At 30.9% G+C, this 12,776-nt stretch overlaps 1 protein-coding gene across 4 annotated transcripts in view; it reads left to right on the forward strand.

Moving 5' to 3' along the window:
- The first annotated feature begins 542 nt into the window (after window positions 1–542).
- The window catches only part of LOC117315076, a 30,056-nt gene continuing 17,822 nt past the window's right edge, over window positions 543–12,776 (forward strand). The window contains exons 1-7 of one of the 4 annotated variants that reach the window (XM_033869218.1): window positions 543–636; window positions 10,329–10,418; window positions 10,648–10,722; window positions 10,977–11,022; window positions 11,333–11,498; window positions 11,718–11,855; window positions 12,436–12,571. In XM_033869218.1, coding sequence (XP_033725109.1) covers window positions 11,430–11,498; window positions 11,718–11,855; window positions 12,436–12,571 — 343 coding nt within the window. In that variant the 5' untranslated portion in view covers window positions 543–636; window positions 10,329–10,418; window positions 10,648–10,722; window positions 10,977–11,022; window positions 11,333–11,429. Of the gene's footprint in view, window positions 637–8,664; window positions 8,787–9,665; window positions 9,800–10,328; window positions 10,419–10,647; window positions 10,723–10,976; window positions 11,023–11,332; window positions 11,499–11,717; window positions 11,856–12,435; window positions 12,572–12,776 lie in introns of those variants that run through there. The other 3 variants (XM_033869216.1, XM_033869215.1, XM_033869217.1) reach the window with 3 other exon arrangements.

Here is a 12,776-nt window from a genome sequence, read left to right on the forward strand (position 1 = left end):
TTAATAGTAAAGCAATATATACGATAGTACTTTGAATTTAGAAAACTATATCTGATTCTAATGAGTAGACCGTATTTTTACCTGCGTTGGTGTTCAATATTGAAACAGACTATAACATAACTTCAAAGAACTTCCTACATAACTGCCTTCCTTTGTCTTTACCAGTGTTTGGGGAATGAGCCTTAGTCAGAAGCTAGGTATCAGGTTTAATCCGGTGTCTCCAAAAACTGAAAATCCAGGTATTTTTTTTTAGGGACAAACGGGATTTCTTTACACGGCGGTCTAATTAGACGCCAAAGACCATTATCGCTCTCAACTATTAATACCGAAATCCAGATGCTGTCGACCCATTTTCTGTAAGTTTCGTTATATGAATATCTTATTGTCATACTAATATTAAGAGAAATTTCCATTACTTAACTGAAAAAAATCAAACTGATTTATAAAAAAAAAAAAAAAATCATAAAGCGGAAGCCCTGGAAATTATGCAGTCCGGAACTTCTATTTTTATCAGTCTCTGAGTCTGTTTATTATACAAGGCTAATGTACTTCCGGTATGTTTCACTGGACCTTGTGGCTGTATGTTTCGCAAGGTTTTTTCTCGCATGGACAGAGTGTAAAAGGAATGCGATGCTGGTATGGGTTTAATTTTTCTTGAAATAGTGTTTGTAGTACATATAAATTGTTAAACTGCAATCGAAATAGCATGGTACTTGTGAATTGCAATGTAGATGTACTGACATGAATCAAGTTATCTCCCCTATCAATATTAATTGCTATTATCTCCCCTGTTAGGCACAATCTTGTAACTTGAAAGATTAGACACTCAAAGTAGGTCAAAATTCCACTCAGATAATACAAGTTGTAGCAATGACCAGTCTCAAATTATATATCTAGGGGAATTATTTTTATCCCCATTTCTTTAAGACAGAATCGGACATTAGAGTCTATATATATATTCAGGTAACGTTAACGTTATATGGTTTAAGCTTGACTGGTAAATGACGGTGTTTTAAAAAAAAAAAGACATGTTATATAGGCCTAGTACTAGAACGCACGCAGCACAAATAAATAAGAACGGTATCGCTAAGTGTTTTGCGATACATTTAAAGTAAATATTTCTAATTTCATCCTTCTTGAACATAACTGGATGTTGAAAATGTACCCCTGATTGTGTAAATAACTGTATACATGTATATATCTGTATATATTCCTTTTCCATGTTTTTTTCCCTTCCAGTTTCTGTCGATGTTCAATTGTTTATATGCATGACAAATTGACAATACAAAAAAAAAGTGTCTCCCAGCTATCATTCTTACCGTTGAAATTCACCATATATATAAATACAAGTAACATAATGAAAAAAAACCAATGCATGTATATATATATACATGTATATATATGCATTTAAAATGGTGTACTTTCTCCATCTTTTGTAGCTTTCCACGTTTTTATGTGAAATTATAAACCTTATATACATTGTATGTGTAGGAGCCATAAACTCATGTAGAAGTATATACGTAATAATTGTGAAAAAGTCATGATTTGGGACTTTTAGTGACACAGATCAATTCCCATATTTGACTGCATGTATTCATGTAAGCATCACTTAAACAGCTTTTAGAGATCTAGAGATGTTGGAGTTGTTTTAGTATATAGCCTTTCTCATATGGTGCCCCTGTACACATGTACATAATATTAATGTACATAGCTATCTTCTTTTATAATTCACAATGAAATACATTCTGCACTAACAGAAACATATACTAAATATATATTCCAGTCTTTAAGTAAATCAGCTTATAATTAGTGTACATTCCTGAGAAAAAAACGGGCAGTATTAGTTTTAAAATATGTAAAGGTACATAAATTTGCATGTATATATATATATACATTCATTTCTATACATGTCTGAATAACAACACAAGAAAGATGTTGAAATTGTATCATTGATTTGTCGACTTTAAGTATTAATACATATATATAGGTACAGTTTTTATACTTAACAGCTTATTCTAACTCTTCTTGATCATGAGTGAGAGAAACTGGTAACTATTAATTTTACATTGTAATCATACATGTATGATAGTATAGCTTGTTATAAAGACAAATCCCTTACTGCATAAGGTAGTTTCATTGAAAGCATAAAAATTCTCCTCTAAACTTATTGTATGTCTTCCACTCTGCATACCATGTAACTACTGGTATATATGCAGGTATATTGCTTTTTTTTTCTTTACCATACTTTTTTGTATGGCATGTATTAATATCGTTCAAATAAATAAGACTGAGTTAACTCTCTTCATCCTTTTTTCCTTCCTTTCATAAATTTGTGGATGCTACTTTAATTTATACATTATTTAGAAAACAGTCGTAGGTCCACAACTCTGGACAAACACTTTGTTATCACCAATTCTTAACATACCTTATAAGATGTGAATTTGAATAGTGGTGTAAAAGGGTACTTCCTCTATGTTATTATATTCTACATTTAAATTCAGTTTTGATAATAAAAACTAAAAGAAGACACTTCCACTTCAAAGTAACAAACGTAGCTAAGGATATTTGTTTTCAAACATGATATACCTATACAAACTGGATTGTATATACTATTTTGTAAAAGTCCCTTATGACTTTTCATTTGTCTTTTCTGTATATATATAGATATGACTATATATATAGCTATTAGTTCAGATTTTTTAATTTGTTTACATCAATTTTTTTCCGAGTATACAGTTGAATTAAGCCTAACATACAGTGCATAACACAAGAGTATAAGGATTGCACATATACTTAAATAATATAAATACTGTAGCATGTATAGCTTTACTGTAAGGCTTAGTATATACTGTTTGATATTCTTTGGTTTATACATAAACAGAATTCAGGATTTTTTTTTTTTTTTTCAAGCATAATAAATTTAATTGTTTCATTGTTCACTGTTTAATAGCCAAATCCCATAGAATGTTGAACAATGGCATATTTCATATTTTGTTTAGTTTCCTTTCACTTTTTTTCCTTTTTTTTCAGTCAGTATGGAAAACATTTCCTTCTCTCTCTGCTTTTCTTTCTATCTTTTTTTACCTTTCTCCTTGATCTGTACTCTATTCCTTCGTCATTTCTCTCGAGATTTCTCTTCAGACAAAGTATCGCGATCGGTATTAATACAATTAACAAGCTACCCTGGTAAAATCTTGAAATTATTTGACAATACTTAGGTAGATATCTTAATATATATAAAGAATAACAGAATAATCTTTAAATGTCTGAACACTTAACAATTGCTTCAGTTAATTGCCAGGGCCTTGGAGACTTTAAAAAAAGAAAGGATGTTTTTATGTATATTAGAGAGAAAAAATATAATATATATTGTCTGCAGGATACACACTTTACATCAAAACTAGAAAATAGGATTAGAACTGAATGGGGATATGAATGTAAATTTAGTAACAATAACTCAAACTCCAGAGGGGTAGCAATATTATTTAATAACAATTTTTCTTACACTATTCATCATACTACATGTGATCCAAATGGTAATTTTATTGTTTTGGACTTAACGATACAAGAGAACAGACTTACTTTAATAACTTGTTATGGTCCAAATACTGATAATCCAAGTTTTTATTCAGAAATAGATGAAATATTATTAAATTTTAACAATGAAAAGAATATTCTTTGTGGAGACTTTAATTTGGTTTTAAATCCATTAATAGACACTTATAATTACAAACATATTAATAATCCAAATGCAAGAGATAAATTACTTGATATTATAAATGAATGTGATTTAGTTGATTCGTATAGAGAATTTCACCCAGATACAAAAAGATTTACATGGAGACGAAAAAATCCTACAAAACAAGCTAGACTAGATTTTTTTCTAACCTCAAGGAATGTCCTATCAAATATATTAAATTGTACTGTTGAATCAAGTTATAAGTCCGACCACTCCATGATTACATTAAAAATAAAATTTCAAGAATTCAAAAGGGGTAAAAGTCTATGGAATTTCAACAATACTTTATTAAACGATATTGAGTATGTACAAACAGTCAAGAAAGTAATAAAAGATGTAAAGAAACAGTATGCAGTGCCAATCTATGATATAAATAACTTGGATAACATAAATGAAAATGAAATACAATTTATTATTGATGACCAGTTATTTTTGGAAACTTTATTGATGGAAATCAGGGGAAAAACAATTTCTTATGCCTCTTTTAAAAAAAAACAATCTTCGAAAATAGAAACAGAGTTGATTACCAAAATTCAGAACTTAGAAGAAAGGGAGGGAATTACAAATAATGATGATATTTATCAATGTAAAAAAGAGTTAGTAGAGATAAAAAATTGAAGGGAAATATGTTTAGATCAAAGGTAAAATGGATAGAAGAAGGGGAAAAACCATCAAAATATTTTTGTAGTTTGGAAAAAAGAAATTTCACAGAAAAAATAATACCAAGGATAGAAACAGAGATGGGAATTATTACGAAGCAGGAGGAAATTTTAGAAGAAACCAGAAAGTACTATGATAGACTCTATAGAAATAATGATAAACCCTCTAATTACTCATGGATTAATGATCTCTCACTTACTGATATCCCTAAATTAACAGTCGATGAAAAAAATAATTTAGAAGGTAATATTAATTATAAGGAAGCAACAGATGTATTAAAAAGTATGAAAAATGATAAAAGTCCTGGGTCAGATGGTTTCACTGTTGAATTTTTTAAATTTTTTTGGAAAAATCTTAATTCATTTATTATTCGATCAGTAAATCGGGGATATGAAACAGGTGAATTATCTGTAACTCAAAAACAAGGAATCATTATTTGTATACCAAAGGGAGATAAACCCCGTCAGTTTTTAAATAATTGGAGACCCATTTCTCTTTTAAATGTTATATATAAAATAGCTTCAGGATGCATCACAAAAAGACTTAAATCAGTTCTAGATAAACTTATACATAGTGATCAAACAGGTTTCATTCCGGGCAGATATATAGCTGATAATACTAGATTAATTTATGATGTAATGGATTATACAGAAGAACAACATATACCAGGCATGCTTCTTTTAATAGACTTCGAAAAAGCTTTTGATTCTGTTTCATGGACATTTATAAATCAAGTTTTAGAATTTTTTAACTTTGGGGACTCAATTAAACATTGGATAAAAACTTTTACAAATAATATTTCTTCTTTTGTAAACCAAGGTGGAAATTTATCTAAACCCATTAAACTAGAAAGAGGCTGTAGACAAGGAGATCCATTATCACCCTATATTTTTCTTCTCTGTGCAGAAATATTAGCAATTAAATTAAGAGCAAATACACACATAAAAGGCATAAAAATTGACACAACAGAACATCTTATATCACAATTCGCTGATGACACTTCTCTTATTCTAGATGGTACTGAAACATCACTTAGGTATGCTTTAAAAGAACTTAATTACTTCTGGGAAATATCGGGACTCAAATTAAACTACACAAAAACACAAGTTATATGGATAGGGAGTAAAATAACTCCGATAGGTAGAGTAACCGTAATAAAAACACTGCTACTACCAATACTTACACACTTATTTATAGGATTACCATCACCTAACCAATCTACTATGAAAGAGATTCAAAATATGTTCAATGAATACCTATGGGGAAGTCCAATAGCAAAGGTCAAAGGAGATATTATTGTGAAATGTTATGAAGAAGGTGGCTTGAAAATGGTTAATATCCAACATTTTGAAATGGCCTTAAAATCAACATGGATTAGAAATATTTGTCTTAAAAGTTCAAATTGGCAGACACTTCTTTTTACAAAAATTAATAGAAATAAGTTTTTAACGTTAGGAAATAGATATATTGAATATAATATCAAAAATGTACTTCATAACAAATTTTGGATTGATGTTTTTAATGCGTGGAATATATTAAGAGGGAAAATTGAAATATTTATGCCAGAACAAATATTATCTCTACCAATTTGGTATAATGATTTAATAAAAATAGGTAATAATACTGTATATTATAAGCAATGGTTTGATAAAGGTGTGATTTTTATAAATGATTTACTTAAAGAAGATGGCAGCTTTCTTCAACAGAATGAATTTAATGAAGCTTTTAATTTAAATACTAACTTCCTTGATTATAATGGTATTAAATTGGCAGTCAAACGATTAGGATGGAATTTTGAAAAAAAACTTACATTACCATTGATACCACTGTATATTGATATTGTTATTAAAAGTAAAAAAGGTACAAGAGATATGTACAATGTATTGAATAAAAATAATGTATTGCCTACAGGCCAAGCAAAGTGGGACACCATATTTGGAAATATACCTATTGAGGAATGGAAAAAAATATACAGATTGCCTTTTGACACAAATAAAAATTCAAAACTACAATGGATGCAATTTAGAACTAATCATCATGTCTTAGCTACAAACAATTATTTGAAAAAGATTCATTTTGTTCAGTCTGATTTGTGTAATTTCTGCTTCATAGAAAAAGAAACAATACAGCATGTACTTTGGGAATGTAATAAAGTCCAAAATTTAATTATGGCTTTCCAAATTTGGTTGCAAGCTACTTGTAATGAGACATTTAATGTATGTAAAAAAGATTTCATTTTTGGTAAAATAGCACAAAACCCACACCAAAATAACAGAGCAGAAAATATTATAATACTAAATATGAAGCACTATATTTATTGTCAAAAGTGTTTAGGTAAAGCTCTGTATTTACCCACTCTAATTAGTAACCTTAAAACTTCATATAACATCGAGAGATACTTAGCAAAAAAATGTGACAAGGAAGCTACTTTTATTGAGGATTTCAGTGCTTACCATTCAGCTTTTAGAAAATAAATATAATTATAACCATTACATTAAGGTAGTGTCTTTCATTATGAAATAGATTTCAATCTACCAACGTAATTAATTTTTATATTTTTTCAATTTGCTTGTGTTTTTGTTGGACTCGTTTCTTTTCCATTAAATGTTTTTATTAGCAATAGTCAGTTATTTTTTTGTCACCCTTTCAGAAATTGCCTTTGCTTTCGTCGGAAATCTCGTTCCCTCTTCTCTTCTTCCTTTTGTTTTCCTTTCTCTCTTATCTTTGTATTTCCTTTTCAAAATCAGCTTCTACTTTTTATCCAAACTATCCCCCAATCCCATTTTTCAATTAGCTCCAGGCAATATATTTATTGGTTGATTGTTTTCAGTTCTACATACACTATACTGCCCAATAATTAAGAATGTAATAGTAGATAAATAGATTTAAAATACACCAAAAATGTAGGAGTATTCATAAAAATTGATTACATGTACATAATTAAGAGAGTTTTGATGTATATGTTTGTCTGGAACTAATAAAAAAAAAAAAAAAAAAAAAAAAAATACCGAAATCCAAGTAAATACTAGTAACAAAGGTAGATATGTGACAATACTATACAAAAATTTATTTAAACTTATATTTTGAGAAGTGAAATTACATGAACATATTAAATTTCATTAAAATTAATCATCAAACATACATGGCAAAATATTTCAAACATATTCCATACACTTTCTGCAAGACGATAGTTCTATAAGCTTATAAGACTGGGATGTCTATATTTTTTTTTTCTCGTGTAAACTTTTTACTCTGCTTCAGCTGGACATAGTAGTATAAAATACATCTCATCTTTTTTACCGATTGTATACGTACACATTCGTTTGCATCTATATATATGAACGACATACAGCGCCCATACTCAATATAAAGAGAATGGGCCTGTAAACAAAAATTTGCTTCATATTTGTTCAGTTTTTGGAATTCAGAGATTTTGTCAGATGGTAGTAAATTTTATATATAAATAAAACGAGGATATATATATGTATTTATTTTTTTTACTTTTGGGAGAAATAGGATGACAGGTAGCACACCTGGCCTGACCAGTTAAGTAACTCAATTAGCATTAAAAGATAGATATTTATACAAATTGCGTTATTTAATCCGATAGCAATGAGGAAAATGGAACTGTACTTATTAATTTAAAAGAAAGACAACTTGTCGAGATGTTATCAAATACATTTAAAATATAACAAGTTTTCAAAGTGAAATTAGACAGCAAAGAAATCCAAAATGTCCAAAAAAGATTCACCATGAAAAGTATACTGTTATTGGTAAACAGATATCTTACCAATATTTTAGTAGAATCAAATATTTAAGATACTATCTTTTCGACACACACTCTACACACAATACATTACGCAATGTGTTTGTTTATAAATCATGTACGTCTATAATGAAACTAATTACATGCGCATAGTTGAAGCGGTCCCTATATTTGTACAAACGTTGTATAGATTAAACGATGTATAGGTCATATGCTGGGCTAACTGGCAGATTACTACGCGAGCGTAAAACGCCATGTGAGGTTTTTGTTTCTGACATAACTAGCTAACTAACATGGGTACACTCTATCCAACATGACAATATATGAGATATGTACCTATTCAATATGTGAATTACCCAAGAAAACTTCTACCAAGCCAAGAAAAAGCAGTTTCGTTAGGAACTTGATTTATGCGAAACAGTAGCTGGTAGTGATTGGCTGATTAGGTAATGCGAGTCAGTAAGGGGAATCCCCTTTGGGTACACATATATATATACGGGAAATCCCCAAGCCAGCTCAGACTAATGGGAGATAATACACAGAATAGTTCATACAAAAACTTAGCGGTACCCGATAGTGAGAAATCTGTTCTAAACAGACCTTTGGTCACTACCCAAACAGGTAAGACGATGAGAGACTTCTAATGTATACAATACACATATGTACTAGATTATAACTTCTAATGTATACTGAACACTCGTGTACTAGATTATTAACTTCTAATATATACTGAACACACGTGTACTAGATTATTAAATGATAATGTATACTGAACACACTTGTACTAGACTATTAATTTATAATGTATACTGAACTTCTAATCTACACTGTACACACGTGTACCAGATTATATATTTCAGTGTATACAGTAGACAGGTGTGCTAGCTTATTAACTTCTTATGTACACTGATTATTTACTTCAAATGTATACAGTAGACACATGTGCTAGATCATTAACTTCTCATGTATACTGAACATGTTTACTAGAATGTAAACTTCTAATCTATACTGTACAAACATGTACTGGATTTTAACTTCTAATGTATACAGTACACACGTGTGCTAGATTATAACTTCTACTGTATACTAAACACACGTGTTCTATATTATTACTTCTAATACATACCAAACACACGTGTGCTAGATTATAACTTCTAATATATACTGTGCACACATATACTATAGTATGAACTTATAATGTATACAGTCCACACATGTACTATATTATAACTTTCAATGTATACTAAACACACGTGTGATATATTATATTATAACTTCTAATGTATACTGTACACACGTGTACTAGATTATAACTTTATATGTAAACGGTACACACGTGTACTATATTATAACTTCTAGTGTATACTGAACACACGTGTGCTTGATTATTAACTTCTTATGTCCTGAAGGGAATCTTCTTCGGGTATTTAATGGAAAATCCCCTTTGGCTTTTTAATGGAAAATCCCCTTTGGCTTTTTAAAGGGGATTCCCCTTTGGTTTCTTAAAAGGGAATCCCCTTTGGGGAAATACCCGAACAAAACAATATCAATGAGCGAGAAAACACAAGATAATTCATACGACAACGACAGTGATATAGCTGTTTTAAACGGACATTTGGACACTACCCACACAGGTAAGGTGAGAAGGTTGCTTGTCTCTCTGAAAAAAAGAAAGAAAAAAGACAGAAATAACAGTCAGACTGTTTCAGTTTTATAGCCATTAATACCTGCCATGTTGCCATCTCCTACGTCCCTCCTGTCAATTTATTTCCATTGTATTTTTTCCGTAGTTAATTTTTCTGAAACTTGAAACTTGAAATATATACATATCATAAACCTAACCCTGATGAATACTAAACGCAGCTTCGTATACACTGCACATATGTACAAGTTTGTTTACTTATAATGTATACTTTACACATGTGTACTAGATTATAAGTTATAATGTATACTGTTTGCATGCCTACTAGATTACATTTTTTTGAAAATGAAGGTTTAGAAATCAGAAGAGAGAGAGAGGGAGAGAGAGAGAGAGAGAGAGAGAGAGAGGCCTGAGCTGTGTACTTTTTCTAGTTACTAGATTAATCAAATGATTTTGTAGATATACATTTACATGTATGTTAGAGATATGTATTGTTATTATTTTAATTATTTTTCCCCCAGAGAACTCTGAGTATAATGATGACATAAGCCATGGGAGGCTGTCGCCTTCCAGTCATGAGAATCATAGAGGAACTGTTCGTACTCATCAAGGTATATGTCTAACCTAACTTCAAATTTGTTTCTTACATAATTTGGAAACAAAATACACAGAAAGCTATTTAGTCATAAAGGTGCAGCTGATCACAAGACATGATCTTAAGTATTCTCAGCCTTTTAAAAGAGCACTAGATTGAAAATAAACTCAATTATAGAATTTGGAACAGTTACGTATTGAATAGATTGTCATGGGTTTAAACAGACAATAATGCATATTTTTCAGAAGACAATAACTTAAAGGACAGGATATTGCGCCCTGGCAGTCAAAGAGATGTCATCCCGCTAAACAATCAGAAAGGTATGTAACTGACCATATACGAGACTCCCCAGTATGCACAGAATATTTTTATATTTAAAATAAGATTTTTTTTTTTAAATATGATTGCAAGTACAGTTTTATATACGTGAAAACGAACATTTAATTCGACCTGTTTTGCAGTCTGAGAATTATGTGGATGTCTCTAAAAGTATTTAATATGGTAGTGTTATTAATTTGTATGACATGAGATTTTCATGTTTCTGAAAATTGATATTTTTTTTTTTTTGTTTCAGCTGAGATATTTAGAGTTTCTCCACCGCAATGTGAATATCAATATAAGTATGTTGTTGTGCTTTTCTGTGCCCTTAAATGCTTTTTTACTATAAGTGTTTGGTAAACTTTTAAGATAATAATTTACTTTTTCCAAAACTGATTCATAATGCATGGAAGTTGGGCCCGAACTATCATGAATGTCACAAGCATAGTTATAATTCCAGGCTTAAGGACAATCCTCTCAAGTACAAATAACATATCGTTAGTAAACTTTTTTTCCTTGGGACATATAATTGATTTAGAAACAGATATAACTCAACAGAGATACATATTTAATCACAACCATGTATGTAAATGTATGTCATTCCCTTTGTAGACCTTTGCCTTCTGATGTTGTTTCCAATACCGCAACTGTAACATTTCATGCTGAGATCAAGGATAGTCAACAATGTATTTCGCCCGTTTTCGACTTAATGGCGTTGGCGGAGAGAAACACATGCTTTACAGGAGTGCGTATCTGTTTCAATCTAGGTAGTCCAAAGGTACGCATGGAGTTGTCTTGGATAATTAATCTGAGCTTAATGGATTAAATAGAAGAATACAACTAGAAACAACAACATAACGAAACATGTCTGAATATTAAATTAAATTAGTAAAAAGTAAAAAAAGAAAACAAGACCAAATCTATAAAGGTGTCTTGTTTTAGGTGTAGAGTAATCCAGATCAGGTGGAGGTTAATACCTATAGACTTCGTGTTTCAGATTCACGTTGGCAAAGACAATATGTACAAGGAAGGCAGGGATTTCGAGAGAGCAGGTACTTTTGAAAAAGGCTCAACCGCAGATGATGTCTTTACGGTGAAAGACAAAATGACAAGGAGTTTACAAGTTGTTAAGCAGGTGAGTCTGAGTTATGTCCCTTTATTGTCACACTAACTGGACTGTTTATCCTGTAAACCGTATTGTTTGTGATTTTTACTGAACATCATTATTAGGCACCCACACAAGCGCCTCATAATATTCATTGTGTCCATCTGTCTGTCAGTCATACAGTACTGTATATACGACCAATTGAAAAGTTATTAAAAGACGAGTGCTGGCTAGCCAAACTCTAACACACGGGTTCAGATGCCCTTGTTCACGGAACACACCAATGTTTGATTATTTTTCTCCCATACTTGCAATCAAAAGAAAGATTTATGATTTTTTTTTCATTGCACCATCTACAATGTTCTTTGTAATAAGGGTCAAAATTAATGACGTCATTATTTCTGACATAGTTACTCAACATAAAATGATGACATTACGTTATTGTGAGCAGAGGCATATAACGTGTGTCTTTCCCCGTGTGTGAGATCGATTTATCTTTTCCCTAGCAACCGCAGGATTATGAAGTATGAAGTATGTGAGAAAACAAAGTTTCACTGTAGTGCATTGCAGTTTCATCATATAATTGATCTTCGCCTTTTTCTTATTTCAGATGGATGTATCCAAATTCAGAAAGGAGGAAATAATAGTGGCATTAGATCTACAAAAGGCCATCCCTGCTCCGGAGCCCTACGTCTTCAGTCTCAGAGATAACGTTGTCCGAATCCATATGGAGCCGATTGAAAATGGTAAGTGGTGCATCAATACAAAATCTACATAACGATGAGTCAACAATGTTTAGCTCACCGGTTATGAATAACCATGAGCTAATGCTGTCACCCGGGCGTCGGCGTCCCACCCAAGTTTTTGGAAAGCTTGTAAGTTCAAATGTATACACCTCATGCCCTTCTTATTTGGTGTATACATTTCTTAGAGGTCTAGGAGTGATGTTAT

Source organism: Pecten maximus, chromosome 17 (assembly GCF_902652985.1).
Source record: "Pecten maximus chromosome 17, xPecMax1.1, whole genome shotgun sequence".
In the NCBI taxonomy this organism is placed as follows: Eukaryota; Metazoa; Mollusca; class Bivalvia; order Pectinida; family Pectinidae; genus Pecten; species Pecten maximus.